A 25,701-nucleotide genomic window follows, 5' to 3' on the forward strand; every position below is an offset into this window, starting at 1 on the left:
AGCATTAGTTAGAGATGAAAATGAAAAGGGGAGGGAGAGAGAGAGAGAGAGAAGAGAGATGAGAGAGCGGTGAGATGTGGAGCGGCGCCTTCCCAGATGGCATAGCGGTTTTATGACACGTCCAATTGTCTGAGAGCGATGAGGAGAGAGGTCGGATAGGGAGAAAGGAAACATTTCAGATGGAAAGCATGAGTGAGGAAAACCAGTTGAGCAGACTCCAGTCTTTCTGAGAGGTAGCAAGGTGTATTAGACATTAGAACTTTCACCCGAGACTGTGGTGATGACACCATCATTATCAGCATCATCCACCATCATCATCATTGACCATAATCATTCCTGTACAATTCTGATGGAGAGGGAGAGGCATAGAAGGAGGGAGAGGAGAAGACAGCATTAGAGAGGATTTGAGAGGAGAGAGAGAGAGAGCTGCATTTCCAATTACACTGTTAAAAATACTCAGACCTAAGATAATCTTTCTTTCACAAAATTAGCATTCATTACAAAAAATGTGAAACTATAAAATTTGAAGAAAAAAACTAATATTTATTGGGTGAAAAACCAAAATGTGCAGTTTTGGCAGCCAAATACAATGGGGCAAAAAAGTATATAGTCAGCCACCAATTGTGCAAGTTCTCCCACTTAAAAAGATGAGAGAGGCTTGTAATTGTCATCATAGGTACACTTCAACTATGACAGACAAAATGAGAAAACAAATCCAGAAAATCACATTGTAGGATTTTTAATGAATTTATTTGCAAATTATGGTGGAAAATAAGTATTTGGTCAATAACAAAAGTGTATCTTAATACTTTGTTATATACCCTTTGTTGGCAATGACAGAGGTCAAACATTTTCTGTAAGTCTTCACAAGGTTTTCACACACTGTTGCTGATATTTTGGCTCATTCCTACATGCAGATCTCCTCTAGAGCAGTGATGTTTTGGGGCTGCTGCTGGGCAACATGGACTTTCAACTCCCTCCAAATATTTTCTATGGGGTTGTGATCTGGAGACTGGCTAGGCCACTCCAGGACCTTGAAATGCTTCTTACGAAGCCACTCCTTCGTTGCCCGGGCGGTGTGTTTGGGATCATTGTCATGCTGAAAGACCCAGCCACGTTTCATCTTCAATGCCCTTGCTGATGGAAGGAGGTTTTCACTCAAAATCTCATGATACATGGCCCCATTCATTCTTTCCTTTACACGGATCAGTCGTCCTGGTCCCTTTGCAGAAAAACAGCCCCAAAGCATGATGTTTCCACCCCCATGCTTCACAGTAGGTATGGTGTTCTTTGGATGCAACTCAGCATTCTTTGTCCTCCAAACACGACGAGTTGAGTTTTTACCAAAAAGTTATATTTTGGTTTCATCTGACCATATGACATTCTCCCAATCTTCTTCTGGATCATCCTAATGCTCTCTAGCAAACTTCAGACGGGCCTGGACATGTACTGGCTTAAGCAGGGGGACACGTCTGGCACTGCAGGATTTGAGTCCCTGGCGGCGTAGTGTGTTACTGATGGTAGGCTTTGTTACTTTGGTCCCAGGTCTCTGCAGGTCATTCACTAGGTCCCCCCGTGTGGTTCTGGGATTTTTGCTCACCGTTCTTGTGATCATTTTGACCCCACGGGGTGAGATCTTGCTTGGAGCCCCAGATCGAGGGAGATTATCAGTGGTCTTGTATGTCTTCCATTTCCTAATAATTGCTCCCACAGTTGATTTCTTCAAACCAAGCTGCTTACCTATTGCAGATTCAGTCTTCCCAGCCTGGTGCAGGTCTACAATTTTGTTTCTGGTGTCCTTTGACAGCTCTTTGGTCTTAGCCCTAGTGGAGTTTGGAGTGTGACTGTTTGAGTTTGTGGACAGGTGTCTTTTATACTGATAGCAAGTTCAAACAGGTGCCATTAATACAGGTAACGAGTGGAGGACAGAGGAGCCTCTTAAAGAAGACGTTACAGGTCTGTGAGAGACAGAAATCTTGCTTGTTTGTAGGTGACCAAATACTTATTTTCCACCATAATTTGCAAATAAATTCATAAAAAATCCTACAATGTGATTTTCTGTATTTTTTTTCTCATTTTGCCTGTGATAGTTGAAGTGTACCTACGATGACAATTACAGGCCTCTCTCATCTTTTTAAGTGGGAGAACTTGCACAATTGGTGGCTGACTAAATACTTTTTTGCCCCACTGTATGTGGCATCCTGCCACAACCTGAGCGACATCCAGTGAAAAATGCAATGTAACAGTAGTATGTAAGTTTGTTTTGTTTTGGCTTTCATACCAAGCCATGTGGCTTTTCAGTCATGTTAAAAGTATCCTAATACTATTACCTTTCTTCATTACTATTATCCTTACTATTGTTGATGTAATTGCTGTTAATGTTAATATCATTACCACTACTACTACTACTACTGTTATTATGATTATTATTATTATTACTGTTAGCTCAATCATTGTTGTTATATGTGCACTTTGAAAATAAATGAATTTAACTTGCCATGTCAATAAAGTGTATTGGATTGAAAAAAATGAATAATTGAGAAAGAGAGAGAGAGAGAGAGAGATCTGGCCCTAAATTGACAGTACACCATGGCTAAATATTTTGACCATGGTTACTGATCAAAACCTTAGAAAAACCTTGACAAAGTACAGGCTCAGTGAGCACAGCCTTGCCATTGAGAAGGGTAGACACAGGAAAACCTGACTCCCTGTAGAGGAAAAGCTGTGCAACCACTGCACAACAGCTGAACCTGAGACGGAGCTGCATTTCCTGACAAAATGTCAAAAATATAAAACAATTAGAGAGTGTCATTTTCCCAAATTTAAAACCCTTATTCAAGGTTTCAAAGACCTCTCTAATGAGGATAGGCTACCCGTCCTGTTGGGGGAGGACGCAGAGAGCTGTGGGTTGGCAGCGCACTACATTGCTGCCTGCCATAAGTTGAGGGACAGTGTCTGACAGACCAATCAACCTGCACATGTGCTCTACTGTATGCTTATTGTTATTGTTGAATGTATGGTTATTGTGACCCTTTGTTATTGTTGTTACTGTTGTCCCGTTGACAATTTTGATTCTCATTTTTATTTATATATTGTAAATATCCAAAATAAGCTTTTTTTAATATGTACATTGTTACGTCATGCCAATAAAGCAAATTTAATTGAATTGAGAGAAAGAGAGAGAAAGAAAGAAGTAGATGGGAGAGAGAAAGAGAAAGAAGGAGAGGCAGAGAGAAAAAAAAGAAAGAAGGAGGGGAGAGACAGAAGGGGAGATGGAGAGAGAGGGAGTGAGAAAGAGCTGACGTAAGGTAGGTGTGATACTTGATACAAGAGAGCTCTCAGAAGTGGATAAAGTCTAGTACCTCTGTATGGAGCCTAAGGCTATAGAGGCACATCAGTCAGTCACTCCACTGAGCTAATGAGCTCTACCTGCCCTGAGTGAGAAACCTGAGAGGAGCATAGATACCCAAAGGGAGGTGTAGGCTGTGTGCTTCATCACAGACTCATGATTTAACGTGTATGGTATGTAATCCACCACAGCATCATTCTGCATTAATGCATACCCTTCAGAGAGAGAGATAGAGAGAGAGAGAGAGAGAGAGTGTGTCAGAAGGTGAGTGTAGCTGGTGCATGAAGTCAGGTGCAGGAGAACAAAATGAGTGAGCAAAGTACTTTACTCAAAAATAAAGGCACAAGGTAAACAAGTACACTTGACCAAATACGAACGGTGAATATTACGCACGGGTGAAAAACAGCACCCATCGAAGAACCAGCCATCATCAACCGAAATGAACATCGAAACTATCACGCACAAAAACATGGGGGAAGCAGAGGGTTAAATACATGAACAGCTCTCTGGTCTTGGCCATTGTGGAGAGGTTGGAGTCTGTTTGATTGAGTGTGTGGACAGGTGTCTTTTATACAGGTAACGAGTTCAAATAGGTGCAGTTAATACAGGTAATGAGTGGAGAACAGGAGGGCTTCTTAAAGAAAAACTAACAGGTCTTACTGGTTGGTAGGTGATCAAATACTTATGTCATGCAATAAAATGCAAATTAATTACTTAAAAATCATACAATGTGATTTTCTGTATTTTTGTTTTAGATTCCATCTCTCACAGTTGAAGTGTACCTCTACATATACATAAGTAGGAAAACCTGCAAAATCGGCAGTGTATCAAATACTTGTTCTCCCCACTGTATATTGGTAGATGGGTAAAAAACAACAGACATTGAATATCCCTTTGATCATGGTGCAGTTATTAAATTAATTATTATTACAAAATTATTCAGCCCCTTTACTTTCAATGCAGCAAACTCTCTCCAGATGTTCAGTGAGGATCTCTGAATGATCCAATGTTGACCTAAATGACTAATGATGATAAATAAAATCCACCTGTGTGTAATCAAGTCTCCGTATAAATGCACCTGCACTGTGATAGTCTCAGAGGTCCGTTAAAAGCGCAGAGAGCATCATGAAGAACAAGGAACACACCAGGCAGGTCCGAGATATTGTTGTGAAGAAGTTTAAAGCCGGATTTGGATACAAAAAGATTTCCCAAGCTTTAAACATCCCAAGGAGCACTGTGCAAGCGATAATATTGAAATGGAAGGAGTATCAGACCACTGCAAATCTACAAAGACCTGGCCGTCCCTCTAAACTTTCAGCTCATACAAGGAGAAGACTGATCAGAGATGCAGCCAAGAGGCCCATGATCACTCTGGATGAACTGCAGCGATCTACAGCTGAGGTGGGAGACTCTGTCCATAGGACAACAATCAGTCGTATATTGCACAAATCTGGCCTTTATGGAAGTGGCAAGAAGAAAGCCATTTCTTAAAGATATCCATAAAAAGTGTAGTTTAAAGTTTGCCACAAGCCACCTGGGAGACACACCAAACATGTGGAAGAAGGTGCTCTGGTCAGATGAAACCAAAATTGAACTTTTTGTCAACAATGCAAAACGTTATGTTTGGTGTAAAAGCAACACAGCTGAACACACCATCCCCACTGTCAAACATGGTGGTGGCAGCATCATGGTTTGGGCCTGCTTTTCTTCAGCAGGGACAGGGAAGATGGTTAAAATTGATGGGAAGATGGATGGAGCCAAATACAGGACCATTCTGGAAGAAAACCTGATGGAGTCTGCAAAAGACCTGAGACTGGGACGGAGATTTGTCTTCCAACAAGACAATGATGCAAAACATAAAGCAAAATCTACAATGGAATGGTTCAAAAATAAACATATCCAGGTGTTAGAATGGCCAAGTCAAAGTCCAGACCTGAATCCAATTGAGAATCTGTGGAAAGAACTGAAAACTGCTGTTCACAAATGCTCTCCATCCAACCTCACTGAGCTCGAGCTGTTTTGCAAGGAGGAATGGGAAAAAATGTCAGTCTCTCGATGTGCAAAACTGATAGAGACATACCCCAAGCGACTTACAGCTGTAATCGCAGCAAAAGGTGGCGCTACAAAGTATTAACTTAAGGGGGCTGAATAATTTTGCACGCCCAATTTTTCAGTTTTTGATTTGTTAAAAAAGTTTGAAATATCCAATAAATGTCGTTCCACTTCATGATTGTGTCCCACTTGTTGTTGATTCTTCACAAAAAAATACAGTTTTATATCTTTATGTTTGAAGCCTGAAATGTGGCAAAAGGTCGCAAAGTTCAAGGGGGCCGAATACTTTCGCAAGGCACTGTATATCAGTTATCATTACTCATTGTGTATCTATTATTACTTTTGTTATTATGTGTTTTACTTTCTATTATCTATCTCTCTGCATTGTTGATAAGGGCCATAAGTATTTAATTTCGCTGTTAGTCCACACCTGTTGTTACAAAGCATGTGACTTGATTTGATACCGGTAGGGGCGGCAGGTAGCCTAGTGGTTAGAGCATTGGGCCAATACCTGAAAGGTTCCTGGATCTGATAAGGTAAAAACCTGTCGCTCTACCCCTGAACAAGGCAGTTAACCCACTGTTTCCCGGTAGGCGAGGTCAGTACAGGTGCATCAAAGCTGGGACCGAGAGACTGAAAAACAGCTTCTATCTCAAGGCCATCAGACTGTTAAACAGCCACCACTAACACTGAGTGGCTGCTGCCAACACACTGACACTGACTCAACTCCAGCCACTTTAATAATGGGAATTGATGGGAAATTATGTAAATATATCACTAGCCACTTTAAACAATGCTACCTTATATAAATGTTACTTACCCTACATTATTCATCTCATATGCATACGTATATACTGTACTCTATATCATCGACGGTATCCTTATGTAATACATGTACCACTAGCCACTTTGTACTATGCCACTTTGTTTACATACTCATCTCATTTGTACATACTGTACTCGATACCATCTACTGTATCTTGCCTATGCTGCTCTGTACCATCACTCATTCATATATCCTTATGTACATATTCTTTATCCCCTTACACTGTGTACAAGACAGTAGTTTTGGAATTGTTAGTTAGATTACTTGTTATTACTGCATTGTTGGAACTAGAAGCACAAGCATTTCGCTACACTCGCATTAACATCTGCTAACCATGTGTATGTGACAAATAAAATTTGATTTGATTTGATTTGTAAATAAGAATTTGTTCTTAACTGACTTGCCTCGTGAAATAAAATAGATGTTTTTAGCAGCTTTTGGTCGAGCTAGCTTTAGCTTGGTACCTAGCTAGCACCAACGCAACTAGCCTGAAAACAATGACTAGATTGATTTAGCCACTTGTTGTTCTACTGAAATCGAACTTCAGTTCATGACAATAACTATCTAGCTAGACAATGGACTAAACCATCTAGTGTACACCCCTTCCAGTTTTCCATCTAGTGTACATTCCAAGTAAGTAACTGTTGTTTTGGGGCTGTGAGTACCTCTCTTGGTAGCTGTACCCTTTTGGACTTACTTTCATTTTGTACCCGAACATAATTGCTTCTGTTTTCCTGAGGTGCAGAGATAGCTTGTTGTCTATGAGCCATGCATTGATGTTAGTGAGCTCTGCACTCATTATACTCTCCAGTGTGGTTTGGTTTTTGTGAGACAACAGAAGTGCAGAGTCATCTCCATAAAGAAACAAGTGACATGAGCAAGCATCCTTCATAGCACGCCACAGCTTATGGGTTTAGCCTCTGGAAGGCAAATCATTTACATGAACCACTTGTTCCCGCCCAACAAGTAGGACTTACCCCATTCAAGAGTGGTACTGCCCAATCCCAGAGCCTCTAGCTTGGCAAGTAGGATGCTACGATTAACTGTATCAAAAGCCTTCTGGAGGTCAAGCAGCACAATTCCACATAAGTTACTATTATCAATCTCCTTCCTTATGTGGTCATTTAAGTATAGGGGGCATGAGTCAGTAGATTATGATTTTCTGAACCCTGACTGAAATTCAAACATGAGAGCTGCACATGAAACACTCTCTCCAATATCTTGGTCATGACACTGAGGATAGAAACTGGCCTGTAGTTCCCAGGGACGGGCCTACTCCCCTTCTGGTGCAAAGGATTGACTGGCCATTTTCATATCCTTTGGAAATGTACCTTGATCGAGAGAGAGGTTCTTTTTTTTATATTAAAAAATTACCCCTTTTTTTCTCCCCAATTTCGTGGTATCCAATTGGTAGAAGTTACAGTCTTGTCTCATCGCTGCAACTCCCGCACGGACTCGGGAGAGGCAAAGGTCGAGAGCCATGCGTCCTCCGAAACACAACCCAACCAAGCCGCACTGCTTTTTGACACAATGCACATCCAACCCGGAAGCCAGCCGCACCAATGTGTTGGAGGAAACACCGTACACCTAGTGACCTGGTCGACGTGCACTGCGCCCAGCCCGCCACAGGAGTCGCTAGTGCGCGACGAGACAAGGATATATTTCTTAAAGGCCTTGTTCCTTGATTCAATGGCTTCAGTGATTTCATGATTAAACCAAGGGTTGGATCTCTGCTTTACTCTAACTTGTCTAATGGGACCCACAGTGTTAACAATCCAGAAGATTTGTCCAGAGGAACCTACTCTTGAAAGCCTCCCAGGGTCCATCAATGCTCACACTAGTCAGCACAGGTGATTAGTCAACTTTACCAAGTCGCTCCCTAAACATGTCAACACTATACTTTTTGAGGGGCTCAGACTATTACAGTTTTAAGAAATAGATAGGGAGAGCGAGATGTAGTGTTTGAGACGGAGAGGAGAGATGGGGTGTGTCAAATTGTATTTGTCACATGCTTTCGTAAAAAACAGGTGTAAACTAACAGTGAAATATAGAAAAAATAATAACAAGAGGAATAAATACACAAATGAGTAACAATAACTTGGCTATATACACAGGGTACCTGTACCGAGTCGATGTGCAGAGGTACAAGGTAATTGAGGTAGATACACTCCCGTTCAAAAATGTTGGGTCACTTAGAAATGTCCTTGTTTTCCCTGAAAACACACATGAAATGAGTTGCAAAATTAATAGGCAATATAGTCAAGAAGTTGACAAGGTTATAAATAAAGATTTTTAATTGAAATAATAATTGTGTCCTTCAAACTTTGCTTTCGTCAAATAATCCTCCATTTGCAGCAATTACAGCCTTGCAGACCTTTGGCATTCTAGTTGTCAATTTGTTGAGGACTTGAGAGGGGTCTGTTTCTCAAACTAGACACTCTAATGTACTTGTCCTCTTGCTCAGTTGTGTACCGGGGCCTCTCACTCCTCTTTCTATTCTGGTTAGAGACAGTTTGTGCTGTTCTGTGAAGGGAGAAGTACACAGCGTTGTACCATATCTTCAGTTTCTTGGCAATTTCACGCATGGAATAGCCTTCATTTCTCAGAACAAGAATAGACTAACGAGTTTCAGAAGAAAGGTATTTATTTCTGGCCATTTTGAGCCTGTAATCAAACCCACAAATGCTGATGCTACAGATAATCAACTAGTCTAAAGAAAGTCAGTTTTATTGCTTCTTTAACTAGCACAACAGTTTTCAGCTGTGCTAACATAATTGCGAGAGGGTTTTCTAATGATAAATTAGCCTTTTAAAATTAGGAACTTGAATTAGCTAACACAACATGCCATTGGAACACAGGAGTGATGGTTGCTGATAATGGGCCTCTGTACACCTATGTAGATATTCCATAAACAAATCTGCTGTTAACAACTACAATAGTCATTTACAACATTAACAATGTCTACACTGTATTTCTGATTAATTTGATTTGATTTTAATGCACAAAAAATGTGCTTTTCTTTCAAAAACAAGGACATTTCTAAGTGACCCCAAACTTTTGAACGGTAGTGTATATACATATAAGCAGGGGTAACGTGAGTAGGCAACAGGATAGATAATAAACAGCATCAGCAGTGTAATGTAATGAGTCAAAAGAGTAAGTGCATTGTACATGGTGATCTATGATGATGAGGATCTGATGTAATAGTCAGCCTAGAGCTCAGCAATAGGACTTATAGTATCTTATTCATAACTAACATACTGCCCACAGGGCATTTGACTACTATTCTAAGACTGAGAGTAAGAGGAATAAGAACAAACAAGAGAGAGGGAGAACGAGAGAAAGGCATGTTGTCCACTATATGTATAGCCATCTCGAAAACCAACAGCAAATATTGGGTGCTATAGCTAGCTAGCAAGTTGAGGCTATGGAGTTCAAATCTGAAATGACGGAAGTGGACGGAAAACACCTATACATTGGCCAAAGCCCGTACTCAGTCCCTCTCCTTACAAAGCACCAAAAACAGCTAACCATACCCAAATATTATGACCCTATGTCACCTCAACAGACTACGTACAGTAAATGAGAGAGGTAAATAATATATGATATAGAAAAAAACGGAGAGTGAGAGTAGAGAGAGAGTCATGGACTCACCCGAGCATCGTCCTCGTGACTGTCGCTGGTGTCCTCTGTCTTGTGGTGGTCGGCTGAGGAGCGAGAGTCCCTCTTGCGGCTGGTGTCTGTCCCCTCCAACTGCCTCTCCCCATCTGGAGGCAACACAGAGACAGCAGGGTCAGAGGGAGAGCCTTCATCATCATCATCATCATCATTGCCATCATCTTTGGCAGCAACATCATTGTAATTAGTAGTATCATCATAATCATCCCCATCATTACATCATCCTCTCTATCGTTAGCAGTGTCATTATTATCATTGTCATCATCACCACCACCGCCATCATCATCGTCAGTATAACATTCATCATCAGTAGTCATTATCATTGGTGCCATCCTCATCATCCTCATCATCACAAGTGGCAAATATAATGTCAAATATCTTACACAATAAGTGAGAGAGAGAGAAACAGCAGCCAGCTGAGGAAGAGAGAAAAAGGAGGGAAAGAGAGAGATAAAAAATAGGGACAAAAAGGAGAGGGAGAGAAGGAGAGGTTTATCTTGTGAGGAACAGAGAAGGCTGGGCCTCTGTCATGCTGCAGATGAATTACGGGAGCTTTTTGGTGTGATGATGACTGCTGGGTTGGCCAAGGGAGACCAGGATTTAAACCCAGGGCAAGTCTACGGTAACGGAATTATACTTTGACACCGTTTTCTTTCTTTAAAATGTATGCCAAATAAAACTATTTACTTCAAAGTGTAACTAACAATACTCTACGCAAAATAACTACTTTTAACAATTTCCACTAAAACTTTTACAAAAAAAACGTATCTAGTGGAAGAACTGTGCAGATGCAAACTTCGCTGACTGAATTATAGTAAAATCTCCCTCAGGTTTTTATGCGACAATGTTTTCCAAAAACGAAATATCACATCCGAATTAAAATTCAAAGATGTCTGCAGAAAGAACCGTGTGTCATCTATGACCTGGCACTGTGAGATATGGACATGGAATGTCATTCTCCTCATGTTTCACAACTTTGGACATCACAGTGCAGCACAGCAAAGTTCAATAAAGTGCAGTAGAGTAAAGTACAGTAAAGTAGCGTATAATTCAGTACAATAGAGTACCATACAACATACTGTACCGTATTGTACTATACTCTACAGTGCTCTACTCACTGTACAGTATTGTAATGTACTATACTTGGTATTTTATTAGGATCCCCATTAGCTGTTGTGAAAGCAGCAGCTACTCTTCCTGGCGTTCACAAATGAAACAAGGCATAATGACATAATACAGAAGATTAATAGACAAGAACAGTTCAAGGACAGAACTACATTAATCTAAAAATGGCACACGTAGTCTACATACAGTGGTTTCTCCTTTAAAAGTTGTGTCATGCTGCGGCACACCTTGCGTGCTGCCGCAGAATTCTGTGGCACGTCATTAAATTGTCAGCCATTTTTTCTGTTACTGCAAGTTATTGCTAGTTTGACCACCAGAGGGCATATTTGAGAAGCATTTGATAATATTCTGTATTGTCATAACTAGAGAATTTAAAACCTTTTTTGTAATAACATAGTATATGGGATTGACTTGAAGAAATTTGGCTTAATTAATTTGATTAATATTATGGTGTTTCTATTCCAAAAAAATCAGGGTTTCCATTAGGATAGAATGGAAAATATGGAGCTGTACAAAGTGACGGCCGGGAGTAGCGTACAGGATTGGAGGATTCTAAATTGCTAGTCTTCATGAGAACTTTGTTCCAATTTTCTGTAAATCAGTGATATTTATTCCCATAGTAATTTGTTATGGATCCATATCTAAATCATCATCTGCAATTTTAAATTTGAGTATTTGTTTTATCATGATTTTATTAACGAAATGTGTTTATTCGGCTACAATACATACTGTAGTAAACATGGGAAATTGCCTAATTCCTTACATAAGGGAGAGCAGGCCATGTTTGTACTACAGAATGTGGGGCACGCGGGAGACCGATGTTATTTCATAGTTATCTTCACTATTATTCTATAGAAAATAAACAATGTAGAAAATTGTAAAAATAAATAAATATTGTGGAATGAGTAGGTGTGTCCAAACTTTTGACTGGTACTTGCTTAATTAATTTGATTAATATTATTGTGTTTCTATTCCATGAAAAATGAAAAACCCTCTGGGTTTCCGTCAGGATGGAACAGAAAATATGGCGCTGTACAATGTGACGCTCATAAATTCAGAGCGTTGTCAGATCGTCAGTTTGTAAATTCAGACTGTTTCACACTCGGAGCACACACTGGACGTTCGGGGCCGAGGAGTAGGGTTGATTTGAGCGTTCTGGCCTTACAACGACAGTCAAGCACCCAAGCTAACGTTGGCTAGCTTGCTAGCTACTTCCAGACACAAATGAGACCACTCTAGCAGAGCTGGTTAGACAGTTTTCGTGTTAACCAGAGCGTTGGTGACTGTAACTTTGCTCCTGGAAACAAATTATGTACGCTTTTTTGCCGACGTTTACTGACACCGGCCATATTCTTTTTACTGCTGTTTTATTTCTTTACCTACCTATTGTTCACCTAATACCTTTTTTGCACTTTTTTACACTATTGGCTCGAGCCTGTAAGTAAGCATTTAGCTGTAATACCTGTTGTATTCGGCGCACGTGACAAATAAACTTTGATTTGATTTTAATGGGCAAAAATGTGCTTTTCTTTCGAAAACGAGGAGATTTCTAAATGACCCCAAACTTTTGAACGGTAGTGTATGTCTATGATAGGTACAGATTTGGTCCAGTCCGGTCCGTCTGTGGACGTTAACATCAAGGCCAGGGTGGACTGACCAAATTTCAACTACTTTTCAAAGTCCATGGACGTCCGGAGTCATTCGGTGCTGAGTGGGTGAAGATGCTGGTTACAGTAAATGGAAAGAGAGGAGGCTCATGGGTAGGTGTCAGTAAGATCTGGGAGAGGTGGCAATAACTGGAGAGCGAGAGATAGAGGCAGCGAGAGAGAGAGTGGGGGAGGGGGAAGAGGGAGTGTTTTCCAGACTCAGGCTGTTATCACTCTTGGTTTGACTAGCAGACAACACAAAGACAAATAATATAGTTATGAGCTGAACATAACAATATGCCAGTGGATGCGAGGACCGTAGCAGGTGACCCAATTGTGGTTTGTGACTATTATGATTTCCCATTTTAGCCATTCAATTTTAGTAATTCTATTTGATTTCTTGTTAATACCATTACCAATTTGGTAACGAAACTACGAGTTATAATCACTTAATAATGAATAAACAAAATGTATATCAGTAAAATCACTCATTGGTAGGTCTACCATTACCTCTATGAATTATTATAAGGCACAAGTCAATATTTTTTAAACTTAGTGTTGATATTAGTTGGCACGGGTCCTTACGTCAACATCGTTGTGTTTTGATGCATTTCTGATACCTTTGAAAGGTGCATTATTATTTGTTTGTGTGTATGTTTGTATGTGTGCGTGATTGTGCGGCAGTGTGTATACATGTGTGTGTCACCATATCACAGGGGAACCATTATGATCCCCATCTCTCCATTCTTCCTGAAAAAAACACCAGACAAACACAATGGAAGATGTACGAACCCAATTCAATTCCAATCAGTAACAGGGTTTTTAACACTATATGAAGGCTTTAGTTATTTGCAGATACCAGTTACTGGACAGGCCTCAATGTGTTTCACTATATCTTCAGGTGGAGTTCACATAAAATGCCATCTATATCCTATTCAGTTCAATCTCCTTTTATTTGTATTGCACTATATAGGGTCTTATTCAGGTGCCTGTTCAGAAATGCATAACATTGCCAAGGTTTGGAGAGGGGTATAATAAAAGGGTGGCGCCTGGGTCATCGACTCCATCATAAAAATCTGAGGATAACTTTTTGTGGTCCCACAATGCAATTACTGTGAAAGTGGCTCATCACTGCACACAGAGTAGATTGGCACACTCACACACACACTCATATACACACACACACACGCATGCATGCACGTACACACACACACTCACACAAATGCACATATACTCAAACTCTTATCACACTTACTCAGTAGCAATAAAATAATTCCTAAATGCTGTGTGCAAAATACAAAATATTGTATTCCTCTTTCACACAAACAAAAACACACACACGCACTGGCTGAGTGTGTGAGCTAGCAGAAGGCGCGGCAGTGATTAAATGGGAGCATGCGTGGAGAGAAAGCAGCCATAAAGCATAAATTGAGGTAATGGTTTTCCAATACGTCCTCTAAACGCTGAATGAGTGGCTGACTGGGGTTTATGTAGGGACGCCTGAGCACCAGGGAGGAGAGATGGAGTGGGGGGGGAGTGTATTACGACTCACCCATCTTTTCTTGCATGAGAGAGAGAGAGAGAGAGAGAGAGAGAGAGGGAAAGAGATTTTTCACTTAGGATTCATGGTATTTTGCCTGTATTTTTCTTTTTTTACCACATTCTTGCCTGCATACACTTTTTATACCTCCCATGCGCATGCCGGTTAAGAGTGGTAGTAGTCATGTGCAGATGTGGGTGGGAGTCCATTTTACTAAATCCAGTGACTATACACCATCAGAACTAAAATCCACTATGAATTTATAACACTAATAAAATAAAATGTATTTTCAAAATAATAGAATAGCATAGTTTGAGTTTCATTATGTTACATCCAAATGAATGAAATCAATGGTTCATTATTTTGTTCATTAAACAGACAAGACATACTGGCCAAAACCCTTTGGGCTCCCGAGTGGTGCAGCGGTCTAAGGCACTGAAGCTTATAAGAAATCCCATCCGACGAACCATCAAACAGGCAAACCGTTAATACAGGACTAAGATTGAATCGTACTACACTGGCTCCAATGCTCTTCGAATGTGGCATGGCTTGCAAACTATTAAAGACTACAAAAGAAAGCACAGCCGTGAGCTGCCCAGTGACACGAGCCTACCAGACAAGCTAAATGACTTCTATGCTCACTTCGAGGCAAGCAACACTGAAGCATGCATATGAGAGCATCAGCTGTTCTGAATGACTGTGTGATAACGCTCTCCGTAGCCGATGTGAGTAAGAACTTTAAACAGGTCAACATTCACAAGGCCGCAGGGTCAGACGGATTACCAGTACGTGTTCTTCAAGCATGCGCTGACCAACTGGCAAGTGTCTTCACTAATATTTTCAACCTGTCCCTGACTGAGTCTGTAATACCAACATGTTTCAAGCAGACCACCATAGTCCCTGCGCCCAAGAACACAAAGGTAACCTGCCTGTAGTCATGAAGTGCTTTGAAAGGCCATGGCTCACGTCAACACCATTATCCCAGAAACCCTAGACCCACTCCAATTTGCATACCACCCCAAAAGATCCACAGATCTCTATTGCACAAGAACACAAAGGTAACCTACCTGTAGCCATGAAGCGCATTGAAAGGCTGATCATGGCTCATGTCAACACCATTATCACAGAAACCCTAGACCCACTCAATTTGCATACCGCCCGCCCCAAAAGATCCACAGATCTCTATTGATCTGCATACTGTCCTTTCCTACCTGGACAAAGGGAACACCTATGTGAGAATGATATTCTTTGACTGCAGCTCAGTGTTCAACACTATAGTGCCCTCAAAGCTCATCAGTAAGCTAAGAACCCTGGGACTAAACACCTCCCTCTGCTGGATCCTGGACTTCCTGACGGGCCATCCTCAGGTGGTAAGGGTAGGTAACAACACATCTGCCACGCTGACCTTCAACACGGGGGCCCCTTAGGGGTGCATGCTCAGTCCCCTCCTGTACTCCCTGTTCACTCGTAACTGCATGGTCAGTCACGACTCCTACACCATCATTAAGTTTGCCGACGACACAACAGCCTGATCACCGACAATGATGAGACAGCCTATAGGGAGGAGGTCAGAGACCTGGCCATGTGGTGCCAGGATAACAACCTCTCCCTCAAAGTGATCAAGACAAAGGAGATGATTGTGAACTACAGGAAGAGGAGGACAGAACACGCCCCCATTCCCACCAAAGGGCTGTAGTGGAGCAGGTTGAGAGCTTCAAGTTCCTTGGTGTCCACATCACCAACAAACTATTATGGTCCAAACACACCAAGACAGTCGTGAAGAGGGTACGACAAAGCCTATTCCCCCTCAGGAGACTGAATTTGGCATGGGTCCTCAGATCCTCAAAAAGGTCTACAGCTGCACCATCGAGAGCATCCTGAGTGGTTGCATCACTGCCTCGTATGGCAACTGCTCGGCCTCGGACCGCAAGGCACTACATTGTGTGTAGATGCCTGAGGATTTTTGTTTATTTAATCCATTTTAGAATAAGGCTGTAACGTAACAAAATGTGGAACAAAGTCTGGATACTTTCCGAAGGCACTGTATACGGCACATTGACCTTTAGATGCAAAACACCAGGGTTTTGTAATATCTTGTTGAAAATTCTTACAAAACATCTGTAGATTACATAAATAATGTATTACAAGGACTTGTAAACTGATACATCTTGAACATAAGGCTTTGTACTGCAAAGAAAGTCTCACCGTGACTTCAAGGATAAAGTTCATAGTTAATGAACTACAGCATACATTAACAAAGAACAAACTATAGAGGTGCATTTCTCATCCACCTCCCTTATGTAACCAAACCCTGATCTTCAAATATGTATGAGTGAACGGAGACTCTGACACACAGATCTCCCAAACGTCTTGATGCGAAGCAAATGTATACTTCAGATAGCATCTGAGACTGCAGAAAGAAAGGTGAACAACAGATAGGGCTTGTAATCCTAAAATCCACCACGCAGCAGCCGAAGCTTTGGGATTCAAAGACCTTGCCCCATTCTCAAACTAGGCATTCACACAGAGGCTGGTGATGCTAAGTGTTTGATTTACTGAAGGAATTAATCATTGGACTGCACTGTACAGTACGTGCCCAAACTGAGCTTTACTTAACAACCTCCATAAATAGAGATGAGAGATTAAGAGCATCATCCGTACCGAAACAAGAACCAGTAAAGAATTGGGTTGTCGGTTTGACCGGATTAGTAAAATCCTTTGGGATGGAATAACATGATTGCAAAATATGAGGGGCATTGTCTCTCCATGGAAAGGGAGGGATGAAAGGAGAGGATGCACTGTGTGCAGGTCTTTATTCCAGCCTCGTGCTACTTAACACACGGATTGAACTAATGAATGAATCATCAAGCCCTTGATTGGTTGCATTCAGGTGGGTTAGTACTGGGTGGGCTCCAGGACCAGGTTTGAAGAACGTTGCTCCAACATTTAGATCTAACATCTGTGCATCCAGTTTTGTGTGTTGGAGTGTTCCGAAAGCGTTCCATCACAAAAATTACACAAAGAGCCCGGCCTCATTCCCAAAACTGCAGAGGGATGTTCCTTGACGGGTGAAATGTGACGCAAGTGGAACGCTTTCCGCCTACAGTACATTTAACAACATTTTCATTTGGATAAACGCATTCTGATCATTTTCAGAGGAACATTCTCTTCTAACATCATAATCGACACTCCCTCAGGGACCTGGAGTGAGAACTGTCTCCGAGTTCTAAAGAGCGGTGCCGTATCTAGTTATCTGGGAAAGAAGTAGTGAAGTTAAATTAAGACTTGAGTCGTGAATAATGCTAGGACAGGCTCCCCGACGGGGAGGATGCAGAGGTTTGTGGGACAAATCCCACAATGAGAGAAAAAGCAACCGGAATGGGATTCCACAGACTAACTAGTTTAAACTGGTTTAATCCAAACCAAGATATGCACAAGCTCCATAAAACAAGGACACTCACATCCAAACTTTAATCCACACAGGCTGAATCCTTGAGAAACACGACACGGGCTACTTGGAGTTTTGTATTAATAATTGATGTCCATCGTCATGAAAATGTGAGGGATATGCTCGTATCACAAATTAGGATTTGTATCTGTATAAATACAACAGCCCTAAAGAAAATTCCTTTTCCAAGTAGCACTATCCCACTGGGCAAAAACTGGTTGAATCAACGTTGTTTTCACGTCATTTCACCCCAAAATATATGTGATGATGTTGAATCAACGTGGAAACCTGATAGGATATGCAAAAAGTCATCAACATAAGGGCATTTCACATTTTAACCAAAATCCAATGACATGGTGAAATATTTTGTTGCTTTCACATTGAATTCAAGTGACTTGACAACTCAACCAAATGTAAATCAAAACTAGATGTTGAACGGACATCTGTACCCAGTGGGATAGTGCAAGCGTGATCATGGCTGATGACATAACGGGGCAGGGGGCAAGTCAAACCGCTAGCTCCAAGATAATTGCTGAGAGAGAAGTGGCTGACCCAGTCCCTCTCCTGCGACTGGGCCTCCCCTCCTCACCATGCTATGCCCCACCATGACGATTCTAATGAAATCATTAAGGTCCGACCGGCAGGTTAATGGGAGTCAATCGAGTGTGTGCTACACCAGCAGGCCCATCACCATGGGAACCAATGGCAGAATAAAAAAGCACTCCGATATTACACACTGCAGTTCCAGACAGCCTAATCTGTTCCTGTCCCACGGTTCTAAAAACACCAAGGCTGGTTGGTATGGAGATAAGAGAGACAGAGCTTTGTCCTCTACGGGACAGAGATAGTGAGTTCTTTAGAGAGGGGTTTTAGGGCAAAGTCGATGACAGAAAGTATTAAGAACCACAAAAACAAAAGTCTTATCAACAGTTGATAAGGGCATACCCCGAAGAGATTCAGACAAGGATTGAGTATATAGGAAACATTTAAGTCCTTGGCACAGCTACCTTTTATCAATGATAATATTCCGTTTGCTGGCCCTTACTGAAATGAGTCTTAGCTTACTAGCAACCCTATGAGGCTCGGGTTACTTGCATCCCTACGAGGCTCGGGTTACCATCTTCCTTGTCCAGCCTTTCACAGACATTGACAAACAGCCGGGCTAAAGTTACACTGCAAATCTGCCCCAGACAGTCATCAGTTACAGACAGTAGTCGATAGAAAGGGGAAGACAACAGAATACAAATCAAAGAGGTGTAGCATTACTAGAGCACAAAGAGAGACGAGAAGGGGTGGTTGAGCGAGAGGTGGGGAGAGAAAGTGGAGAATTGAGAGCAAATACAAGAAAGGATGGGTAAGTGAAAAAGAGAGAGGGAAGTTTGAGGTACTGAGGCAAGGGTATAGAAAAAATGGGAAACAGGTTAATTAAATATGGAGCAATACAGTTGTGGACATTAAAACCTTATTTTTAAGAGTCCTGATCCACGGTATAGGTTTTTGTGACCAACTACTGATAGAATATGCAAAAGTGTTGTGTTGCACACAACCTAACTTTTTAATGGCCACAACTATAGGTTATGAGAAGAAGAGACCGGGAGATACAAGCTGTTAGCGAGAGAGATAGGGAGAGACAGGAAGTTAGACAAGGAATCAGAAGTTGGGATAGCGAGGGACTACCATAGAGGATCTAAGTTATTGACACGGTTCGTCTCCTCGCATTGGGAAAACTGTCCGAGGTAACACTGACTGTGTTCCTGACTGTGCTCCTGACTGTGCTCTGACTATGCTGTTGACTGTGCTCCTGACTGTGCTCTGACTGTGCTGCTGACTGTGCTTTAACTGTGCTCCTGGCTGTGCTCCTGACTGTGCTCTGACTATGCTGCTGACTGTGCTCCTGACTATGCTCCTGACTGTGCTCCTGACTGTGCTCTGACTATGCTGCTGACTGTGCTCTGACTATGCTCCTGACTGTGCTCCTGACTGTGCTCTGACTATGCTGCTGACTGTGCTTTAACTGTGCTGCTCTGACTGTGCTCTGACTATACTGCTGACTGTGCTCTGACTATGCTGCTGACTGTGCTTTAACTGTGCTCCTGACTGCTCCTGACTGTGCTCTGACTATGCTGCTGACTGTGCTCCTGACTATGCTCCTGACTGTGCTCCTGACTGTGCTCTGACTATGCTGCTGACTGTGCTCCTGACTGTGCTATGACTATGCTCCTGACTGTGCTCCTGACTGTGCTCTGACTATGCTGCTGACTGTGCTTTAACTGTGCTGCTCTGACTGTGCTCTGACTATGCTGCTGACTGTGCTCTGACCATGCTGCTGACTGTGCCCCTGACTGTGCTCTGACTATGCTGCTGACTGTACTCCTGACTGTGCTCTGACTATGCTGCTGACTGTGCTCCTGACTGTGCTCTGACTATGCTGCTGACTGTGCTCCTGACTGTGCTCTGACTGTGCTCTGACTATGCTGCTGACTGTGCTCCTGACTGTGCTCCTGACTGTGCTCTGACTATGCTGTTGACTGTGCTTTAACTGTGCTGACTATGCTCCTGACTGTGCTTGAACTGTGCTCTGACTATGCTCCTGACTGTGCTTTAACTGTGCTCTGACTATGCTGCTGACTGTGCTGTAACTGTGCTCTGACTGTGCTCCTAACTGTGCTTTAACTGTGCTCTGACTATGCTGCTGACTGTGCTGCTGACTGTGCTCTGACTGTGCTCCCGAAACTTGCTGAATATTGCACTCGGTGTAATAAAAATAAAAAAGACATATGGTGCAGAAACAAGCCCTGAGCTTTTACAAACAGGAGCTGTGGAATAGAGGGAAGAGAGAGGAAGTAAAAGAGAAAATGAAGAGATGTGCAAAAAGGAATGAAAACTATTTTGCCACAGGCAATGCACCTTGGAGAGAGCTGACCATCAGAGAGAATAGCTAATATCAGAGAAGAGGAGGGAAATAATAACCTATCTCCCCACCTCTTCTCCATCTCTTTCTCTCTCACCCACACACAGCAGTGAATCTCTATAGCCTGTTATATTATAAGTATCAACTCTCAAGACAAAGCGACATTTCCAAGCACAAACTTATACAATTATTAGATGACAACTTCAGGGAGAGAAAGCACGTGACTAGTTATGAGCCTATCACCTGTGACTTAACGTCTGGACATCGGCTACTCAACATCAACGTCTATTACCAGAGCATCCTCCTCCGCCCCTCTTCTCTTCGTTTATTGAAGGCTGTGGAGTGAGGCTGAGCTAAAGGGCAGCACACTCAGACTACTGGGCTATTAATCAGTGTCACAGCAGCACTGGGCTCGATTACTGCATGTTAATTGCACAGATCAGTGCAGTTTATTTGCTATAATTAGCCAACCCCAATTGCCCATCCCAGCAGAGCCCGAGGTGGGCCGCCTCACCACACTTAATGAACGAGACTGTGTGTGTGTGAGAGAGAGCAAAAGAGACTGAATTGTGGACGTGGACAGTGTTTTGTAGAAAGAAACTATTCCTCTCCTCGTCTCCATGTCTCCTCGTCTCCCTCCGTACACTAATAGGACCTGAGAGGTGAAAACAAAATAACATAGTCCGTTCTTTCAGATCAGTGCAGATTAAAGTAGAAATGCTGTTGAGATCTGTTTAATTATGTGCTGTAATCTAGGTCAGGGGTACAGAGGCTGGGAGCCAGGCAGTGGGCTATAGCAGTCCGCTCTGCCTCTTCTTTCCTCCTCTCGGATTCTCAAAACTCTCTCTCTCAAAAAAAAGTTGATTCTGGTAGTGTGAAAAGTGCAAAAACTTTGGCCTTTAGTGTGACTTGGCTAATATATGACAAGGTTAAAAAGACTAATCTTATTGTGGCTGCATGAGCCTAATATTAACTCTTCTTTTCCAACTATGCACTCTACTGCTACTCCTCCTTACCTGCTCTATCCAACTTTTGTTCTTTATTTGTTTCGTGTTACCGTCCTTTTTCCTTTCTCAGCTCTCTGTGTACTCTTTCCATCTTTCTGGCTCTTCATAACTATGTCTGTCATACCTCTCTCTCTCTTTCTTTGTCTGTTGTCATCTCTCTATGTCTTCCCTCCTCCATGTCCCTCTCTGGGCTCTATTTTTGTCTGCTATTAAATCTGCACAATTAGTCAAATGCATGCTCGTTGGCAATATTGACCTGTTGAAGCCAGCGCTCTATAATTTTCTAACCCTTGCGCCAGGATTGGTAATTTACCTGTTCTATATGTGCTCCCTTGCGCTGAGGTGGGAGGTGTGGCAATATCTTAGGTGTGTGCTTAAAAACTTGTGCCAAAGTGACAATTTCAGGAAACGCTGGTTGGGATATTTAAACCAACCAAAAGCTGGTCTTAGCAGTAAGGCAGTTGGTTATGGCATGGATTTTGAGAGCGGAAGTGCTGCCTATCCAGCAGTGATGCACAGTGCCCATGGAATGAGATGTGTCTTTTGTGCCAGTGAACCTCATATTTAGAAACATAAAAAAATATAGATTTTCCCTCATTTAGTTTAATTTGATTAAAAATCAAGCACAGCCTCCCCTCCCCTAAATCAAGGCTGGTTTAGCAGCTTCACATAGGTGTGTCTTTTTTATCCTGGCCATGCATCAGACAAGTAACCTATCAATAAAGGGGTTCAATTTCAAATATATCATCTCAATATCTCACTTTATGGGGATTCGCTCAGCTGGATTCTCTAACGGAAGTACTAATCGGAGCGTCTGTTGGAGACATCCTTGTGAAGAGTTCTCTCTAACTCTCCTCAGCACTACTAGATTTTGTCTTTCTACTGAACTGTTCTCTGGCGAACCACGAGGTTGACGCTTCCGGACGTAGGACCCCAGCTCCTGTCAATAGTGTTTGACAGAAAGGAAAGAGTACTGACCGAAAGGAAAGTTTTGCTTCGAGTACAATTCATTTTCTCCTCTTCAGTCTCCAGTTGGTAGCTAGGATCACAGGCTACCTTTAGTGACTTGGTGATCCTTCACAGGAAGGCTTTAGTTAACTTGGCAAACCAGCTGGGAAGCTAGCACCAGCATCACTACTTGAAACACATATTGCTGGATCCCTTCTCTCGTCTTATTTTCACCTATTTTTACTCGTTTGTGTTAATTCGACTGACTGGCTGCCTCATGGCTTTAAGGTCTCGGGAGTATAGCTACCCGAAAGGGAACTGCCCGCACGCAGTTCACTTCGGCTAGCTACAGCACATCTTGGCCAAGAGGTATCTGCTAGCTAGCTAATGCATCTTTAGCTTTACGGTTTAGCATTCACACGGTGCTCACCCTAGCTGGAATGAGGCTTCTGACTAGTGGTGGAAAAAGTACTCAAAAGTCATATTTTTGATACCTTAAAAGAACATGACTCAAGTAAAAGTGAAAGTCACCCACTAAAATATTACTTGAGTAAAAGTCTAAAAGTATTTCATTTTAAATATACTTAAGAATCAAAATTAAATGGAATTTCTCAAATGTAATTAAGAATCAAAAGTAAAATAATTAATAATTTCAAATTCCTTAAATTATGCAAACCAGACAGCACAATTACTATTTTTATTTTATTTTTAATTACGGATAACCCGGGGCACACTACAACGCCCTGACAATAATTTACAAACAAAGCATTTTTGTTTAGTGAGTCCGCCAGATCAGAGGCAGTTGGGATGACCAGGGATGTTCTCTTGATAAGTGTGTGAATTGGACCATTTTCCTGTCAAAATGTAACAAGTACTTTTGGGTGTCAGGTAAAATGTATGCAGTAAAAAGTACATTATTTTCTTTAGGAATGTAGTGAAGTAAAAGTAAAAGTTGTCAAAAATATAAAGGAGGATTGAGAAGGAGGATTAAATGCTCCACTATCTTTACCCCCTCCCTCGGCCATTGGCAGAGGTGGAATGTTATGGATAGCCTCGATTCCATTCTACTGTCTGACAACTTGGACCCCAGGAAGAGTAACTGCTGCTTTTTCAGCAGCTAATGGGGATCATAATAAAATACCAAATACCCATAACATGTTCTATAGTTGCCATTGTGGCCAAGTAGCAGCCTAAGCAAAGAGCTCCTGTAAATGTGCCTTTAGACCCCTTGACCGTTTCCACATTTTGATACGTTACAGCCTTATTCTAAAATAGATTTGTACACACAATGCCCCATAATGACGAAGCGTAAACTGGTTTTTAGATTTTTTTGGGGGGCAAATGTATAAAACATATTTTTTTTATGTCAAGAACAGCTCAAATAAGCAAAGAGAAATGACAGTCCATCATTACATCATTACTTTAAGACATGAAGGTCAGTCATTCTGGAAAATTTCAAGAACTTTGAAAGTTTCTTCAAGTGCAGTCACAAAAAACATCAAGCGCTATGATGAAACTGGCTCTCATGAGGACCGCCACAGGAATGAAAGACCCAGAGTTACCTCTGCTGTAGACGATAAGTTCATTAGAGTTACCAGCCTCAGAAATTGCAGCCCTAATAAATGCTTCACATCTCAACATCAACTGTTCACAGGAGACCGTGTGAATCAGGCCATCATGGTCAAATTGTTGTACCAATAAGAAGAATAAGAAGAATCAGAAGAATCAGATGACCTTGCCTCCGCAATCACCCGACCTCATCCCAATTGAGATGGTTTGGGATGAGTTGGACCACAGAGTGAAGCAAAAGCAATAATCCTTCAAGCATGTTGGAAAAGCATTCCAGGTGAAGCTGGTTGAGAGAATGCCAAGAGTGTGCAAAGCTGCCATCAATGCAAAGGGTGGCTACTTTGAATAATCTAAAATCTAAAATATATTTTGATTTGTTGTTTGGTTGTTTGTTTTTGGCTACTACATGATTCCAAATGTGTTATTTCATCGTGTTGATCTTTTCACTATTATTCTACAATGTAGACAATAGCAAAAATAAAGAAAAACCCTTGAATGAGTAGGCATGAGCATTCTAATATAAAAAGAGTACATGCGTTTTTTGGCAACATTATCAAATCGTAGTCGCATGCATCATGTAGCCTAGCACATAGTTTTATATGTTTGTTTTGTTTTGGTAAGGTTTGTATCACACCTAAAGTGGCTAGATAGCTCTATAGCATATAGCCCTAGGACCCCTGGAACATGGTTGGATTCACCCATAGCCTACAGAACCTGGTGAAACGTGTTCTTATAAGCCCAGTCATGCAATTGCTTGTGAAAAGAGGAACCCAGCTTTCTTATGCTCTATATGTAATGCTCAATTCTTAAAATGAAGCACATTAATCCACTTTACAACCAGATATTGCCTACCTGGCATATTAAAAATGTAACCTTGGGAAGCGCTATTCCATTAGCTATTTTTTGGTGGGACATTCTAAATAAAAAAATATTCCACACATATATTAGTAGGCTATATTTAAAGACCAGATTACATTGTGAATAGTCTGATGGGTGAGAATATCATCAAGTGCTTGTCAAATTGTGAATGAGACTGATGAAATGTGTGCAGCCTGCGCAAGTATCAGAGCAGAGGGCATGTCTTTTCATGCAACTTTTTTTCATCCTTAAAATCGACTCATACGGCCTTAGAATGTACTGTAAAAGGAGTGAGCGAGCCATTTGTGCCTACAGTTGCACAAGGATCTCGTAGGAACCTTGTTACCTGACCCCACATTTGATGCCACCTTTGTTACCTGACCCCACCTTCAGCAGCAACTGCTTTGCTTCACCATAGAGCTTGTGGTTTCTCAGCTGTCACTCTCCCTGTGAAACAGGACAGAAGCTTTTCCTCTGCTGGTATCCGGTATGTGCTTTGTATTTTACTTGGATAGAGTGAGAGTATTGCACAAGAGCTAGAAACAACCTCTTTGTTTCTTGGGCGCCTTCCTGCAAGGAAGGCCCCTCTCTCATCAACTGGTATATTGGAAAGCAAAGGGTTGCAGGCCAGAGGGGCTTATTCCACCAGAGGACTGACACCACTTAGGCGCTGTTCAAGGGCATCTCCTTTAACAGGAGATTTGCACTATGGCTTTACCGACTGTCACTGCACTTTCATCAGCA

At 41.8% G+C, this 25,701-nt stretch overlaps 1 protein-coding gene across 1 annotated transcript in view; it reads right to left on the minus strand.

Moving 5' to 3' along the window:
* The window catches only part of b4galnt4a (beta-1,4-N-acetyl-galactosaminyltransferase 4a), a 450,051-nt gene that overhangs the window by 295,551 nt on the left and 128,799 nt on the right, over positions 1-25,701 (minus strand). The window contains exon 2 of the mRNA XM_021564073.3: positions 9,882-9,994. Within this exon, the coding sequence (XP_021419748.3) occupies positions 9,882-9,994 (113 nt within the window). The remainder of the gene's footprint in view (positions 1-9,881; positions 9,995-25,701) is intronic.

Source organism: Oncorhynchus mykiss, chromosome 2 (genome assembly GCF_057628025.1).
Source record: "Oncorhynchus mykiss isolate SJ-2025 chromosome 2, ASM5762802v1, whole genome shotgun sequence".
Lineage (NCBI taxonomy): Eukaryota > Metazoa > Chordata > Actinopteri > Salmoniformes > Salmonidae > Oncorhynchus > Oncorhynchus mykiss.